This window comes from Alexandromys fortis, unplaced genomic scaffold (assembly GCF_014885135.2).
Source record: "Alexandromys fortis isolate MF-2015 unplaced genomic scaffold, M_Fortis_MF-2015_v1.1 scaffold_3, whole genome shotgun sequence".
Classification (NCBI taxonomy): Eukaryota; Metazoa; Chordata; class Mammalia; order Rodentia; family Cricetidae; genus Alexandromys; species Alexandromys fortis.
In genome coordinates this window covers 15,435,941-15,451,664 of record NW_026067909.1, presented here as the reverse complement: position 1 = coordinate 15,451,664, position 15,724 = coordinate 15,435,941, and the positions used below count along the sequence as shown (strand labels likewise).

The 15,724-nt window shown below is 45.7% G+C and overlaps 1 protein-coding gene across 2 annotated transcripts in view; it reads left to right on the top strand.

Annotated features, from left to right (window-relative positions):
- Positions 1 to 2,184: 2,184 nt before the first annotated feature.
- Positions 2,185 to 15,724, top strand: part of Sf3b2 (splicing factor 3b subunit 2) — a 17,325-nt gene continuing 3,785 nt past the window's right edge. Inside the window, exons 1-18 of one of the 2 annotated variants that reach the window (XM_050137406.1) lie at positions 2,185 to 2,355; positions 2,528 to 2,574; positions 3,219 to 3,296; positions 4,716 to 4,955; positions 6,239 to 6,356; positions 8,572 to 8,678; positions 8,969 to 9,065; positions 9,379 to 9,470; positions 9,750 to 9,965; positions 10,106 to 10,243; positions 10,400 to 10,480; positions 10,664 to 10,891; positions 12,547 to 12,696; positions 13,330 to 13,419; positions 13,529 to 13,636; positions 14,577 to 14,684; positions 14,907 to 15,049; positions 15,140 to 15,241. In XM_050137406.1, coding sequence (XP_049993363.1) covers positions 2,223 to 2,355; positions 2,528 to 2,574; positions 3,219 to 3,296; positions 4,716 to 4,955; positions 6,239 to 6,356; positions 8,572 to 8,678; positions 8,969 to 9,065; positions 9,379 to 9,470; positions 9,750 to 9,965; positions 10,106 to 10,243; positions 10,400 to 10,480; positions 10,664 to 10,891; positions 12,547 to 12,696; positions 13,330 to 13,419; positions 13,529 to 13,636; positions 14,577 to 14,684; positions 14,907 to 15,049; positions 15,140 to 15,241 — 2,276 coding nt within the window. In that variant the 5' untranslated portion in view covers positions 2,185 to 2,222. Of the gene's footprint in view, positions 2,356 to 2,527; positions 2,575 to 3,218; positions 3,297 to 4,715; positions 4,956 to 6,238; positions 6,357 to 8,568; positions 8,679 to 8,968; positions 9,066 to 9,378; positions 9,471 to 9,749; positions 9,966 to 10,105; positions 10,244 to 10,399; positions 10,481 to 10,663; positions 10,892 to 12,546; positions 12,697 to 13,329; positions 13,420 to 13,528; positions 13,637 to 14,576; positions 14,685 to 14,906; positions 15,050 to 15,139; positions 15,242 to 15,724 lie in introns of both variants that reach the window. The other variant, XM_050137405.1, reaches the window with a different exon arrangement.

Here is a 15,724-nt window from a genome sequence, read left to right as displayed (position 1 = left end):
CTTCTGGTCTCACACAGCTAATAAGTGGGCATCATGTAAGGATCTTTGCCAAGGAGAAGGGAAGGACTTCAGAGTCAGGGAATCTTGGACATGCCAGTTTCTGTTTTCTCTGTCTGTACCTTTGCACATTTTGGTATCTTATCTGCATCCCAGGACAATTGTGGGGGGAAAAAAATCAGATCCTGCTTAGTGTGTCCTTTTCTGGTCCTAGTTATATTAATGACCCATCTGCTCTGCTGATCTTGCCTTAATCAAAGACCCCGCCCTCCCTCTCCCTGTCTGAGCCTCCACTGGGGCCTCCAGCCTCAGATGACCTGCTCTGGGCTCTCTAGTTACAGGAAGCAGAAAGAGGCTGCAAATGGTGGGCTGACAGGCATAGAGGAAGGCTACCACTGTTCTTGATTTAGTACTGTCCTTTCTGACTATGATCTCTGTCCTCTCAGTGGCCTAGGGTGTGATGGTACTCAAGGGGGAAGGGTCCAAGTTCGGATATGGGTGAAGAGAATGAGAACCAGTGCCCCCCCCCACTTTCTTGTGTCTCTCTAAAACCTCACCTTTTCTGCATCTTGTGTGCCCCGCCCCCCACCTTTCCAATTATTTCTCCTGTGGGGACAGCTGGTGAAATGGAGGTAGCTAGGAAGAGAAGATCTGAAGTGTGTGGGTGGGAATGAGACCATTTGTGTTCTCCCTTATTCATCACACACAGAAACAAACAGACTTATTGAGAGGGCAGGACTAGTGGGGAAAGTGATGCTGGACAGCCAGGGTCATGGTGTCTCGCCCCAGGAAAGGTCTTGAGTAGGTTTTTGTTTGTTTTTCCCCACAAGAAGATAAAATCCCATAGTTAGATATCCCCCCCCCATAATCATTGTTGTAAATATTAGATGCCTGCTGGGTGCTGAGTGCTGGGTGACAGAAAAAGATCAAGTTCTTGCTCCTGTTTTGGGAATGGAAGTAGGAATAAAAGGAAGGGAAGACCTAAAAGTGAGACAGGGCAATGGGTGTGCTCACAGTTTAGGAAGCTGAGGCAGGTGGCTTGTCCAAACTAGAGGTTTAGCCTGGGCTAGAGTTTGTTCCAGGGCAGTTGGAGATACATAGTGAGTCTAAATCTCAAATACCAGGCCTGCCAAGCCATGAAGCAGGACATGGTAGTGCACATGTGTAGTTCTCAAAGGAGCAGGAGTTCGAGGCTAGCCTGGGCCACATAGTGACACACTTTTTTTAATTTTTTTATTTTTTAGTTTTTTTGAGACAAGGTTTCTCTGTAGCTTTGGAGCCTGTCCTGGAGCTAGCTCTTGTAGACCAGGCTGGCCTCGAACTCAGAGATCCGCCTGCCTCTGCCTCCCGAGTGCTGTCTTAACAACGAAAACCTTGGGGATGGAGAGATGGCATTAAAAGCACTTGTTGCTTTTGCAGAGGATCTGGGTTCGAGTCATAACTGTCTGTAACTAGTTACAGGAGATCTGAAACTTTGGCCTCCACAATGACATGCAAGTGGTGCACATTTCGTTTTAAAACCGAAAGGTAGAAAATTGAATATGGTATGAAATCTAGAAAGGAAGGGAAACATTTGGCAGGAAAGGCATTTATTTAAGCCTTTCTCGAATGTGGAAAGGGGGATTTTAGAATTGCCCTTCCCCCAAGTCAAGCAGCTGGAACACAGCCCGGCGGGTCCGTTCCTCCACGGGCTCTGATCCTCTTTCAGCCTATTCAAGCTCGCCCGGGTCGTAGCGAACAGGCAAACAATCGGACACTGTTTTATTCAGAGGCATCGGCTCCAACCTCCTACTTGGCGGGCGCCAGAAAGCAGTCTCTAGGAGTTCCTGGGGGAAATAAGCATCCAGGTACTGCATCACTGAGGATGTCGGACCAGAAGGCTCAGTAAGCATTTGGTCCGGTGAGAAGCAGAAAGGACCCGCACAGCGGAGGGCTGCCCTTCCCGCGGCCCTAGCGGCGGATCTACCGTTGGGTACTGGGTGTTGCGGCAAGCGGTCAGGCTGTAGGCGGTGCAACCGCAGACTACAATTCCCAGAAGGCTTTGCAGCCTTTGGTTAGTGGCGTATTCTTTCTCCCAGCAAACGGCGGAGGGGGTGGGGTTTTCTCGATCAAGTGCTTTCCAATCACCGGGGGACGTGGTGGACCGCGCTGCCGGAAGTTCCGTGAAGTAAGCTCGGTGGCTGATCCGAGCTTCCGCGTTGGTCGCGCGCCTTCTTGTGGCTAAGATGGCGGCGGAGCATCCAGAACCTCCCAAAGGAGAATTGCAGTTGCCACCGCCGCCACCTCCAGGCCACTATGGAGCCTGGGCTGCCCAGGAGCTTCAGGCCAAATTGGCGGAAATAGGAGCTCCGATCCAGGGTGAGGCTCATGAGGCGGTCATGGGAGGCTGCGTGGTTTTGTGGAGAAGAGGAGCCTGGTTACCCAGGAGACCCACGGGCGGGGGGCGGAGACAGGCCGCTGCGGTCCGACTTGGCCCAGCTGGTCTGTTGGGGTTGCTACTGACCCCCGGATTCTGTGCTTCGTCCCACAGGGAGTCGCGAGGAGCTGGTTGAACGGCTGCAGACCTACACCCGCCAGGTGAGTGTTTGTTCAAGATAGATCTAACTTTTTACTAGAGGGCTTTAAGACTCCACATGGATGGGTCTTCGTTTCTTTTACTTTTTTCAGTTTTTCGAGATAGTGTTTTTCTGGTAGCCCTGACTGTCCTAGAACTCACTCTGTAGACCAAGGTGGACTCGAACTAAGGAGATCATCTTGCCTTCGCCTCCGGAGTGCTCTGGGATTAAAAATAAACGACTGGCTTGGTCTTCGTTTCTTTATTTATTTTCTTTTTTTGTTTTTGCTTTTTCGAGACAGGGTTTCTCTGTGGCTTTGGAGCCTGTCCTGGAACTAGCTCTGTAGACCAGGCTGGTCTCGAACTCACAGAGATCCACCTGCCTCTGCCTCCCAAGTGCTGGGATTAAAGGCGTGCGCCACCACCGCCCGGCTTGGTCTTCCTTTCTTAATTACTTCATCGCAGCAAGCCGGGGCTTGAACGCTTTGCCAGTTTTTGCCCTTGCTTTGTTGTAATCGATTCTACCCCGCTTGCTTCTCTCAGGTTTCAGCCCCAGTCTCTGGCAAACGTGCGTTGGTGAATTTTGTTAACTAAATGAATGGGAGAGGAGGTCGTGTAATGGAATAGTTTCTCTTAGTCTGACACAGAGTTCCCTTTTCTTTTATAGACTGGCATCGTGCTGAATCGACCAGTTTTAAGAGGAGAGGATGGGGACAAAGCCGCTCCGCCTCCTATGTCAGCCCAGGTAAGAGACTGTTTGTAGCCCCTTTCTGCTCAGGGTGGCCTTTCTCTCATGCATTGGCCTGGAGATACAGCTAGCAGATGGGATCATGAATTAAAGGGAGGGGGGTTGATGAGACAAAATTGGGGCCTGTTCACTTTTTTAAAAAAATCTATTTATGCTGGGCGGTGGTGGCGCACACCTTTAATCCCAGCACTCCAGAGGCAGAGGCAGGTGGATCTCTGTGAGTTCGAGGCCAGCCTGGTCTATAAGAACTAGTTCCAGGACAGGCTCCAAAGCTACAGAGAAACCCTGTCTCGAAAAAAAAAAAATCTATTTATTTATTATGTATACAGTATCCTTGGTATTCTGTCTGCATGTGTGCCTGCAGGCCAGAAGAGGGCACCAGATCTCATTACACATGGTTGTCAGCCACCATGTGGTTGCTGGGAACTGAACTCAGGACCTGAGGGCAGGCAGTGCTCTTAACCACTGAGCCATCTCTCCAGCTCCCTGTTCACTTCTGACTTAATGCCTGAATTGCTTCAGTCCCTAATGTCTGCTCTTCCAAACTGGATTTATTCAAGATTCAGCTTGAATACCCAGAATTCTTACTTGATTCTCTCCCAATTGGATGTAGTCATGTGCTTGTTATCAGGCCTAACTCCCAAATTATTCACTGAGACATTAAGGCAAATGCTCTGATCTTACTATATACCTCTTGTATTTAGTAATTCATTGGCATTCTGTGCCCTGGCACTTTGGTTTCTATTTCTTTAAAAAAAAAAAAAAATGAACGGTGATGGTGAATGCCTTTAATCCCAGCACTGATTGAGCTCTGATTCCATCTTGGTCTACAGAGGGAGTTCCAGGACAGCCAGGGTTACACAGGGAAATCCTCTCTCGAAAAAAAATAGTGTGTGTGTGTGTGTGTTTTGCCTCTGTGCATGGGCACAATTTGCATGCAATGTCAACAGGATGCCACCATAGCCGGTGGCATCACTGTTGCTGGAGTGACAGGATTGTGAGCCATCATCTGGCTGCTGGGAATTGACCCCTATGATGCAAGAGCAGTTCTTCACTGCTGATCTGTCTCTACAACCCTGGTTCCTATTTCTTTAAGTCCCTTCAGAATCTAATATTTGAGTATCTTCTTCTAAAGTAGTGGCTTTGACCTAGGATCTATTGGTGTGTGTGTATTGTAAAGTTCCTATATAGATTTTAGAGGTGTCCTTGCATCTCCTTAAATTGAATGCAAAATGTATGTGCCTGTTATTTTTCAGAGGCACCAATAGCTTTGTTTGATCAGTGCTCTAAAGTTAGCCTCTTCTCGGTTCTGCATCATTTGACTTTGAATGCCTAGCTCTTTTGCTAGGTCTCCAGCAAATGCTTCTAAAATGAAGAAATGCTTTCTAGTTCATAACTGTATTTTTCCCCCCATAGCTGTCTGGGATTCCTATGCCACCACCACCTATGGGACTCCCCCCTCTACAGCCTCCTCCACCACCTCCACCACCTCCACCAGGCCTTGGCCTTGGCTTTCCTATGGCTCACCCACCAAATCTGGGGCCCCCGCCTCCTCTCCGAGTTGGTGAGCCTGTGGCATTATCGGAAGATGAACGGCTGAAGCTAGCACAGCAGCAGGCAGCTTTGCTGATGCAGCAAGAGGAACGTGCCAAACAGGTAGGACAGGTAGAAACTTGTACCTAGCATACAGTAGGTCCTTGATGCGGAAATGGAGCCTCCGAAAGCTAGACCCTGAGGCCATGCCTTTTAGGAAGGTATTGATTGAAGACTAGAACATAGGTACAAGGTGACAGAGGATCCTAGAAGCAAGAATTTTGGTAGATTGGCCTGGGCTGTATTGTTGCTGGAATGAGGTTGTTTTCTTTTTAAGCAAGGAAATCATTCACTGAAGGAACATGAGCTCTTAGAGCAACAGAAGCCCTAACTTTCCACATCGTGGTCCGTCCATAGGATGCCGTTTATTTAATATTACTTAGTGTACAAATCAAGATGCTTCATTCAAGTTTGCCTTGGAGGCTACCTCATTACTAACTAAGTTCCTATATTTTCATTTTTATGTAGAGTCCAGGATTTAGCATTGTGCAACCCGCTTTTGTGTGGTGTATAAATTAAAAATGTTTTTTTTTAATTTTTAGAGGATTGTTACTAGAAAAAGAAAGAATCAAACTAAAGTATGTAGCACAATTTCTGTGATAATGACACATATAATATTTATCTATTACAGAAAATATTTACAATTTTTTGTTTTGTTTTTCAAGACCTTTGTGTAGCTCTGGCCGTCTTGGGTCTCGCTCTGTAGACTGGGCTGGCCTTGAACTCAGAGAGATATCTGCCTCTGCCTCCCGAGTTCTGGGATTAAAGATGTGCTCCATCAGTACTAGGCTGATTACTGCTAGTCTTACGTGGCATCATTTGGGTACTTTGTGGAGAATGCTGGCATATGTGGTCATTTGTATTGGATTTAGACTGTGATGAGCATAGGTTTGGGAGTGATGTGAAGATGTTCTGCCCCATGTCAAGTTTACCCAGTGGGTAATTCAGGAGTAAGAAGGCAAGCATTAAATACAAATGTGGATACATGGATGGTGTACTAGTTTGTCTAGGTTGTGGCAGATTTTAAGGGATAACTAAAAGAAAATGACTTATGGTTCTTTCTAAATAGTTTGAACTCTGGAGGAAGAAAATTCATTGAAAAGTAGATGGTAGTGTTTACTTAAATAGTGAATTCTCTTCTAGGAACCAGAAATTTCCTAGGGTTTTTCTCATTGGTTTCTAGGAATTTTGCATTGTGGTGAATAGTTCTAATTTAATAAGTTTTGTGCAAATGTAGGAGTGGAGGTTGTCAGCCCCTCGTGGCTTCCTGATTGCACTCCTGAAAGAACACATTGTCGGGCTGGTGCCAAATTCTTTCTCGCTGTGTCTTCACTCCCCTCTTATAGGCTGCTGTGTTAATGGAGCAGGAACGACAGCAGGAGATTGCCAAGATGGGCACTGCAGTCCCTCGGCCTCCTCAAGATATGGGTCAGCTGGGTGTTCGTACTCCTCTGGGCCCTCGAGGTAAGACCCTTGAGTGGAAGGGAGGAGCACAGAAGGTAATTTTTAAAATACTTCTTTTTATCTGGGCATGCTGCCACATTTCTATAATCCTACTGCTTGAGAGGTAACGGCAGGAGGGTACAGGTCGTCCTAGGTAATATATCAATTTCAAAGATGGTCTGGGCTACTTGAAAACCTGTGTTTCTCTGTGTAGCCCTGGCTGTTCTGGAAATCACTCTGTAGATCTGGCTGACCTGCCAAAACTGCCAAAAACTGGGATTAAAGGGATGCACCACCACTGTCCGACTTACATAATTAAAAAAATATATATGTATATATATATATTGAGGCTGGTGAGATGGCTCAGTAGTTAAGAGCACTGACTGCTCTTCCAGAGGACTCGGGTTCAATTCCCAGCACCCACATGACTGCTTATAACTCCAGTTATTGTCTGTAACTCCAGTTTCAGAGACTATGACACTGTTATACCAATGCTTATAAAACAAAGTTAAATAATTTAAAAGTTGGGAATTCCTTGCAGTTTATCATTTAAATATATATACACACACATGTATATGTGTATTTAAAGATATATTTGTATGTATGTTTTTATATGTTGATATATATCTTATTTAAATATATATATACTTAAAATATGTGTCTGTATTCAACACATACAGACTTTTTTTTTTGTCATTCCCTAACAGATCTATTTACATAGTATTTGTATTGTCGTGGGTATTAGAGATGATCTTAAAATATACAAAGTGTATTTACAGATTCTGTGCAAATCCTATGTTTTCTATGAAGGACTTGAGCATTCTGATTCCAGTATTTTGGTGTGGTCCTAAAACAAAGTCCCCATGGATACCAAGGGACGAGTATATATATCAAATTTAAAAGATTACTGAGACTAGAGAGATGACTCAGTGGTTAAGAGCATTTGGTGCTCTTGCAGAGGTCCCAGGTTCTGTTCCTAGTACCCATATGGTGGGTTACAGTCACCTGTAACTCCACTTCCAAGGATGCAGTGCCCTCTTCTGACCTCCTTGGGCACCAGGCACACAAAAAACCCATACACATCAATAAACATTACTTGCTGAGCTTGGTGGTATATACCTTCCAGAGCCAGAGCCAGGCTCATCTCTGTGAGGCTGAGAGCAATATGGTTTACAAAGCAAGTTCTAAACCAGCCTGAGCTACTACAGAGACCCTTGTCTCCAAAACAAAAACCAAATGATTAGAGTCAGCCATGATGGTGCATATCTGTAACCTGTAATCCTATTGGTCAGAGGCCGAAGAAAGGATCATGAACTTGAGCTACATTTTTAGGGGATCTGACCCTCTCTTTTGACCTCTTCAGGCACCAGGAGTGCATGTGTATAAGTATGTGCAGAAGAAACAGTCCTTTTTTTTTTTTTTGTGGTTTTTCGAGACAGGGTTTCTTTGTAGCTTTGGAGCTTATCCTGGAACTAGCTCTTGTAGACCAGGCTGGCCTTGAACTCTCAGAGATCTGTCTCCTAAGAGCTGAGATTAAAGTCATGTGCTACCAACACCTGGTGAAACATTCTACATATAAAATAAATAAAAATTAGAAGACAAATGAAAAAAACAAAGAGGTTGGAGAGATATTTCATTACTTAAGAGTGCCTGCTCGTGGGCTGGAGAGATGGCTCAGAGGTTAAGAGCATTGCCTGCTCTTCCAAAGGTCCTGAGTTCAATTCCCAGCAACCACATGGTGGCTCACAACCATCTGTAATGTGGTCTGGTGCCCTCTTCTGGCCTGCGGACATACACACAGACATAATATTGTATACATAATAAATAAGTAAATAAATATTAAAAAAAAAAAAAAGAGTGCCTGCTTGTCATGCAGAGGACCCGAGTTCTACCCAACCAGCCACACTGGGTGACTTACAATCACTGGTAACTCCAGCTTGAGGGGATCGGACTTCCTGTTATGGCCTCTGTGGGTATAACCACACAAATGGAATGTGAGAGAAGAAAATAGAAAAATAATCATTCAAAAGAAGAAAGAAAAACTTAAGTATAACAAGTGTATTCTAGGTCATGAGTTTTTACATACCATGTGTATGTGCAGCCAGCCTGGGAAGCCTGCACCAGAACAGGCCAGCACCCCACAAGTTCTCCTGTGCCCTTCATCACCTCGTGCCCTGTAGGACAGCTGCCACCAGGAGACTATTCTGACATTGGACTTTTTTCCTTCACACAGTAGCTGCTCCAGTAGGCCCTGTGGTTCCCACTCCCACTGTTTTGCCCATGGGGGCACCTGTTCCTCGCCCTCGGGGTCCCCCACCGCCCCCTGGAGATGAGAACAGAGAGGTGAGACTGCTGGCTTCTTTCTTTGGTCAGAAAGGTTGTAGTTTAGAGGGGACTGCTTTAGGATCTCAGGGGAGTCTGTGGTGTGGGGGTGGCTTAAATTCTTGGGCATAGGCAGGAACTACAGTTAGCTACAATGGACTTTAGGGTTAAGGACTTGGGAGACATCTTGGGCAGAATCCTAAGGGATGCAGAGCCTTTTCTGTTGTGTGTCACCACCCACCCAGTAGTCTTTCCAAGACAAGAGATAGGAATGAGGGAGGCGGCTCTTCTGATTGTATTGTCTCTGTCAGATGGATGATCCCTCTGTGGGCCCCAAGATCCCCCAGGCTTTGGAAAAGATTCTGCAGCTGAAGGAAAGCCGTCAGGAAGAGATGAACTCTCAGCAGGGTGAGTAGTGTGTCCTAAAGCTGCAGCACAAGACTAGACCACAGTGTTGTACTGAGGCCATGTCCTCCTTTCTCATCCCTGAGAAGAGCACGGTTTAGAGAGCAGCTGACTCTCTAGTGACGAGAAAACTGGGTGTGGTAGCGCATATATTCTTGATCCTAGCACTTAGAGGTAGAGAGAGGAGGATCAGAAGTGCACAGTCCTTCTTGTCTACATAGTAAGTTTGAGACCACCCTGTTTCAAAAAAAGAAAAGGAAAAGATGACTGTGAAGTTACTGTTAGGCGAGCTGATTGCCACATTCTTCTTGAGCAGAGGAAGAAGAAATGGAGACAGACACTCGCTCATCCCTGGGACAGTCAGCATCAGAGACTGAGGAGGACACCGTGTCCATATCCAAAAAGGAGGTATGTGATGAAGCCCGTCTGTGATGCAGAGATGCAGTTTGGAAATGTGCTGATGTCATCTAAGCATCTCGCAGACCTTCATTTGTCACAGCGCCCTTGAGTTCTGAGTACTGTTGCTGCCCAGCTGGAAAGGCTGTGGCTCCAGGCTGCACATCAGCTTACCTTTTGAGAGGCAAAACTTTGGCTTCTGCCTGTTTGGGTGAAGACTTAGTGCTAAAGTAGTGAAGGCAGGCATAGGGTGCAGGTTCTCTGACTGAGGTAGTTTTCCTGTCTTCATAGAAAAACCGGAAGCGTCGGAACCGAAAGAAGAAGAAAAAGCCCCAGCGGGTACGCGCAGCATCTTCAGAGAGCTCTGGGGACCGAGAGAAAGACTCAGCTCGGTCTCGAGGCTCTGACTCCCCTGCTGCTGATGTCGAGATTGAATATGTGACCGAAGAGCCTGAAATCTACGAGCCCAACTTCATCTTCTTCAAGAGGATTTTTGAGGCTTTCAAGGTACAAGGAGTGTGTGCTCTGAGTGGGCCACACTCGATGGATATGGGATGCGGTGACATGAGACTGGGATCATTGCTTGCATACATCAAAATGGAGGTGTGTCAGGAGAATGAGATTTTTCAAATGCTCTGTCTCCTTAGCTCACTGATGATGTGAAGAAGGAAAAGGAAAAGGAGCCGGAGAAACTTGACAAAATGGAAAACTCTGCAGTCCCTAAGAAGAAGGGCTTTGAGGAGGAGCACAAGGACAGTGATGACGACAGCAGCGATGATGAACAGGTCAGGCCCCTCACAGTTGGAGACAGATGCAGGCACAGAAAGTTGAGGTGCTTCCCGTAGGCACCATGGTAGAAGGCTTTTATGATTTAAGCACTGAAATGGGCTGGGCAGTTTGATTCCCACCTGAGGTCCACCTAAGAGGTTACTTTATTTTAGGAAAAGAAGCCAGAAGCTCCTAAGCTGTCCAAGAAGAAGCTGCGCCGAATGAATCGCTTTACTGTGGCAGAACTCAAGCAGGTTAGAGCTGAGATGACCCAGCCGGATCTGGAGGCTGGGAAATGGTGACGTGCACTCAGCCTTACCAAGCGTGCTTTAGAAGGCTTCCAGGGAGGTGCTTTTATGGATGCTTGGTATAGGTGTCTTGAGAAAGAGAAGACAGCTTTAGTCAAGAGGTGGGCTTTGTATTGCTCTGCTTTTCAGCTGGTGGCTCGGCCTGATGTTGTGGAGATGCACGACGTGACAGCACAGGACCCTAAGCTCTTGGTCCACCTCAAGGCTACCCGGAACTCTGTCCCTGTGCCACGCCACTGGTGTTTTAAGCGCAAGTACCTGCAAGGCAAGCGGGGCATTGAGAAGCCCCCTTTTGAGCTGCCAGACTTCATCAAACGCACGGGCATTCAGGAGATGCGAGAGGCCCTGCAGGAGAAGGTGAGGCCGGACTGGGGCACAAATCTTGAGTTCAGCCACCCTTACCCTTGGTAGCAGGCTGCCTTAGAATTGGTCTAATTAACCTTTTCCAGATTAGAAGTCAGCACTGTAAGTAGACCTTGAGTTTGAACTTAGAGCATCACTCCTTTGCTAGTTTGAGGTTCCTGGTTCTGAATAGCAGCTTTCTTCCTCTCTTTTCTTCCTGCCTGCCTTCACTTAGGTCAGCTTGCTGTTTTCTGATGCATCTTTAGCTAGAGGTGCAAATGATGCTTAGCTTAGTTGGGTTACTATTGCTGTGATAAAACATCATGACCAAAGGTAACGTGGAGAGGAAAGGTTTATTTCATTCACAGTTCCATTGTTACAGTGGATCATCAAAAGCAGTGAGAGCAGGAACTCTAGCAGGTCAGGAACCTGGAGGCAGGAGCTGATGCAGAAACCATGGCGGGGAGCTGCTCCACATGACTTGCTCAGCATTCCTTGTTTTGGGGGGGTGGTTTTCGGGACAGGGTTTCTCTATGTAACAGTCTTAGCTGTCCTGGAACTAGCTTTTGTAGACCAGGTTGGCCTTGAACTCACAGCTCTCCCTCCCAAGTACTGTGATTAAAAGTGTGCATTGCCATCACCACCTTGCTCAGTTTGCTTTCTTATAACACCCAGGACCACCAGCTCAGGCATAGGCCCTCCCCCGCCAATCACTAATTAAGAAAATGTCCTACAACAGCAGCTGGCCCCTTTGTTGGGGTGGAGGGTGTCAAATGACCCTTTCACAGGGGTCACCTAAGACCATCAGAAAACACAGATATTTACATTACAAGTCATAACAGTAACAAAATTACAGTTACGAAGTAACAATGAAAATAATTCTATGGTTGGGGTCAGGACAACATGAAGAATTGTATTAAAGGGTCACAGTGTTAGGAAAGTTGAGAACCCCTGCCCTACAGGCTTCTGTTCAGCCAGATCATATGGAGGCATTTTCTTAATTGAGGATCCCTCCTCTCAGATGACTCCAGCTTGTGTCAAGTTGACATAAAACTGCCTAGCACAATGCTTGTGTAAATTTTTAAGTTTAAATATTTTAAGTAAATACGTTGAGCACTAGTTGTCTGTGATTGAAAACTTTACATGAAAACTGTCTTCCATTTAGCTTGTAGTCATCTAGTTCTCACTGTCTCTTAGTTTTAGATTTTAGTTTGCTTTTTATATGTGGTGTTTTGCTTGCATGCATGTATGTACTGGGTTTATACCCATTGCCTGTGGAGGTCAGAGGATGTCATATACCTTTGGAACTAGAGTTGGGACTTACTGTAAGCCACCATATAGGTGCTGGGAACTGAAGTTATGGCCTCTGCGAAAGCATTAGTGCTTTTAAACCAGTGAGCCAACTCTCCAGCCTTGGTCCTGTTCTCTTGGTCACACGTTCAAGCAGTAGGGACTGCTGGAACACTGAGATTGCTTTCATAAAGTGGGTCTGTTTTGTTCAGCAGACCGTGCCATTTGAATTTCAGGTGCTGCTGTTGTGCTCAGGGGCTTCTTGAAGCTAAGCTGATTTTTCAGAGTGAGATAAATGAGGTTCCATTGAATTGGAGCCAGAGTGTCTAATAAAGAATTGACTAATACTAGGAATTCATCTCTTCTGATACTTTTTACAGGAAGAACAAAAGACCATGAAGTCAAAAATGAGAGAGAAAGTTCGGCCCAAGATGGGGAAGATCGATATAGATTATCAGAAACTGCATGATGCCTTCTTCAAGTGGCAGACCAAGCCAAAGCTCACTATCCATGGGGACCTATATTATGAGGTTCGGGAAGGGGGCTGGGAGGTACAGGGCTGAATTTTGATGTTGACTTTGGTTAAAGTCCATTTCAAAGCTAGTACAGTGATCCTTAGCCTTAAAATTTCCCATTGCTGACCCTGGGAAAGACAGTATGTGGGTTTTTTTTTTTTTTTTTTTTTTCCCCTCAAACAAGTCCTTTTTTCAGAAGAGAGTTATAGACCAGGTATTTGAAATGATGTTTTTGCGGGTGGTTTAGGGACAACATGTCAAGTGGCAGGTGTTATGCAGAAACATTTTGTGTTTTAAGTGGGAGAAAGTTTTGTTCTTATCCTCAGTTTTTGAAATGTAATCACCATGGCATGAAAAGGTGATTGAGATAGAAGGATGCTGACAGCCATCCTGTCCAGGGGCCTTGTTTCACAAGTGAGAAAGCAGGCCCTGCATTTGGCCTTACTCTCACAGTGCATTCGTAGCAGAAGGAGTCTGGCCTTCTTCCTTTTCCTGTTCTACCCAAAATCTAAGTGGGAGCCCAGCAGTCCTCATGAGACTTTGTATCTGATGGCGATTAGGACTTCTTGTCTGTTCTCATATCCCCATGCCACTGAGATCTTAGGATGTCTGGAATCCCCATTAGAGTAGGCTGTGCTTTTTCTGCAGGGGAAGGAGTTTGAGACACGGCTGAAGGAGAAGAAGCCTGGAGACCTATCTGATGAACTAAGGATTTCCTTAGGGATGCCAGTAGGACCCGTAAGTGTTGACTATGTGGCTGGGGAAATGGAGAGAGGATGAGAATAGGAGCAGAAGGCAAAGATGGGTAGGGGAAGATGGGTCATATCCTGTTCTGCTTTTCCTACAGAATGCCCACAAAGTCCCTCCCCCATGGCTGATTGCCATGCAGCGATATGGGCCACCCCCATCCTACCCGAACCTGAAAATTCCTGGGCTGAATTCACCTATTCCTGAGGTGAGCAGAGAGCTTGTTTTCCTCTTGGCTGCCTGTTTTTTTGTTTTTATTTTTTCTTCTTATCTGTGTGTATGTGTGTGTGTATGTGTGTGTTATATACACAGGAGTGTGTATATGTTATTCATGAATGTGTGGACAGAGCAGAATATGGAGTGATAGATGGTCTCTCTCAATGGTTCTCTGTGTTACTGCTTTGAGACAGGATCTATCTTGAACCAGAAGCTGTTTTAGCTAGGTTGGCTGGCCAGTAAGCTCTTGGGATCCACCTGTTTTCACCCCCTAATGCTGGCTTATTATAGGTGTGAGCAGCCCTGTGTAGCTGAATATTTGATTCAGGTCCTTACTTTTACAGAAGAAAAGCCCTTCTTTACCCACTGAGTTAACATCCTTTTTTAAAAAGTAGTAGCTTTTACTTAATTACTTTTTTATGTTTATTGTTTTACCTACATCTGTGTGTATGCCTGATGTCTTCAGAGGCCAGGAAATGGTGTCAGATTCTCTGTGCCTGGAGTTACAGACAGTAGTGAGCTGCCATGTAGGTGCTGAGAACTGGACCCAGGTTTGCTGCAAAAGCAAGTGCTCTTAACCACGGAGCCGTCTCTCCAGCCCCAATAGTTTTTATTATTTTTATTTGTTTCCTTGTTTTTTGAGACAGGGTTTCTCTGTGTAGCAGCCTTGTCTATTATGGACTTGCTCTGTAGTCCAGTCTGGCCTGGAACTCACAGAGATCCACCTGCCTCTGCCTCTCTAGTGCTGGAATTAAAGGTGAGCACCACCTTCCATGGTTTTGTTTTGTTTGTTTTTCTTTAAATGTCTTCTAATGTTTAACTATGTTTTGCCATCCTAGTTTCCCAGAGTGAGCTTTGTATCCTGGAGTGTTAACTTTTTTCAGCCTTTTCTAGAGTTTAGGAGAAACTCATTCATGTTTCCTCCTCTGCAGAGCTGTTCCTTTGGATACCATGCTGGTGGATGGGGCAAACCCCCAGTAGATGAGACTGGGAAGCCACTTTATGGGGATGTGTTTGGAACCAACGCTGCTGAGTTTCAGGTATGGGGAGGCTGCTGAGTTTGATTTTACTCAGTGCTTAAGAGGTTAGGAATAGTTGGTCTGTAACTTCATTATCAGGGAGTTGGGGCACGTGTTTTCTTGATTGGTCACGCAGCTTTCCTTTAGGGGATTTATGTGCTTACTCATCCATCTTTCGTGCATAGCAGGGTGGCAGTAGGCACGCAGTAAGTGCTTGTTGAATGAATGAGGGATCTCTTTCAGACCAAAACTGAAGAAGAAGAGATTGATCGGACCCCTTGGGGAGAACTAGAACCGTCTGATGAAGAATCCTCAGAGGAAGAGGAAGAGGAAGAAAGTGATGAAGACAAGCCAGATGAGACTGGCTTTGTCACACCTGCAGACAGGTAGGAAGTGGAGCCTGGCTCCTCCAGAGCAGTCTGTTTGTCCCTGGAGGCTGCTGCTTTACAATGGAGCTTTTATTTCTCTCCTCACAGTGGTCTCATCACTCCTGGAGGATTCTCGTCAGTGCCAGCTGGGATGGAGACCCCTGAACTCATTGAGCTGAGGAAGAAGAAGATTGAGGAGGCAATGGATGGGTGAGAGAAGTTGTCGGGCAGTAATTGTGGGGGAGGACTTCTTAGTTGGTCTTCTAGGCTGGTTGGCTGACTTTTTAATTCCGTTTTTCTTTATTTCCTTTCTTAGCAATTTTTAATTGTTTTTATTGAGCTATATGTTTTTTTCTGCTCCCCTTCCCCCCACCCTCTCTCCTGATTCTGATGCTCCCAATTTACTCAGGAGATCTTGTTTTTTTTCTACTTCCCATGTAGATTAGATTCATGTATGTCTTCTTTCTTTCTTTCTTTCTTTCTTTCTTTCTTTCTTTCTTTCTTTCTTTCTTTCTTTCTTTTCTGAGGCAGGGTTTCTCTGTGTAGTCTCGGCTGTCCTGGAACTCACGCTGTAGACCAGGCTGGCTTCGAACTCAAAAGAAATTTGCCTGCCTCTGCCTCCTGAGTTCTGGGATTAAAGGTGTGCCCCACCACTGCCTGGACCTTTTTTTTTTTTTTTTTTTTTTTTTTTTT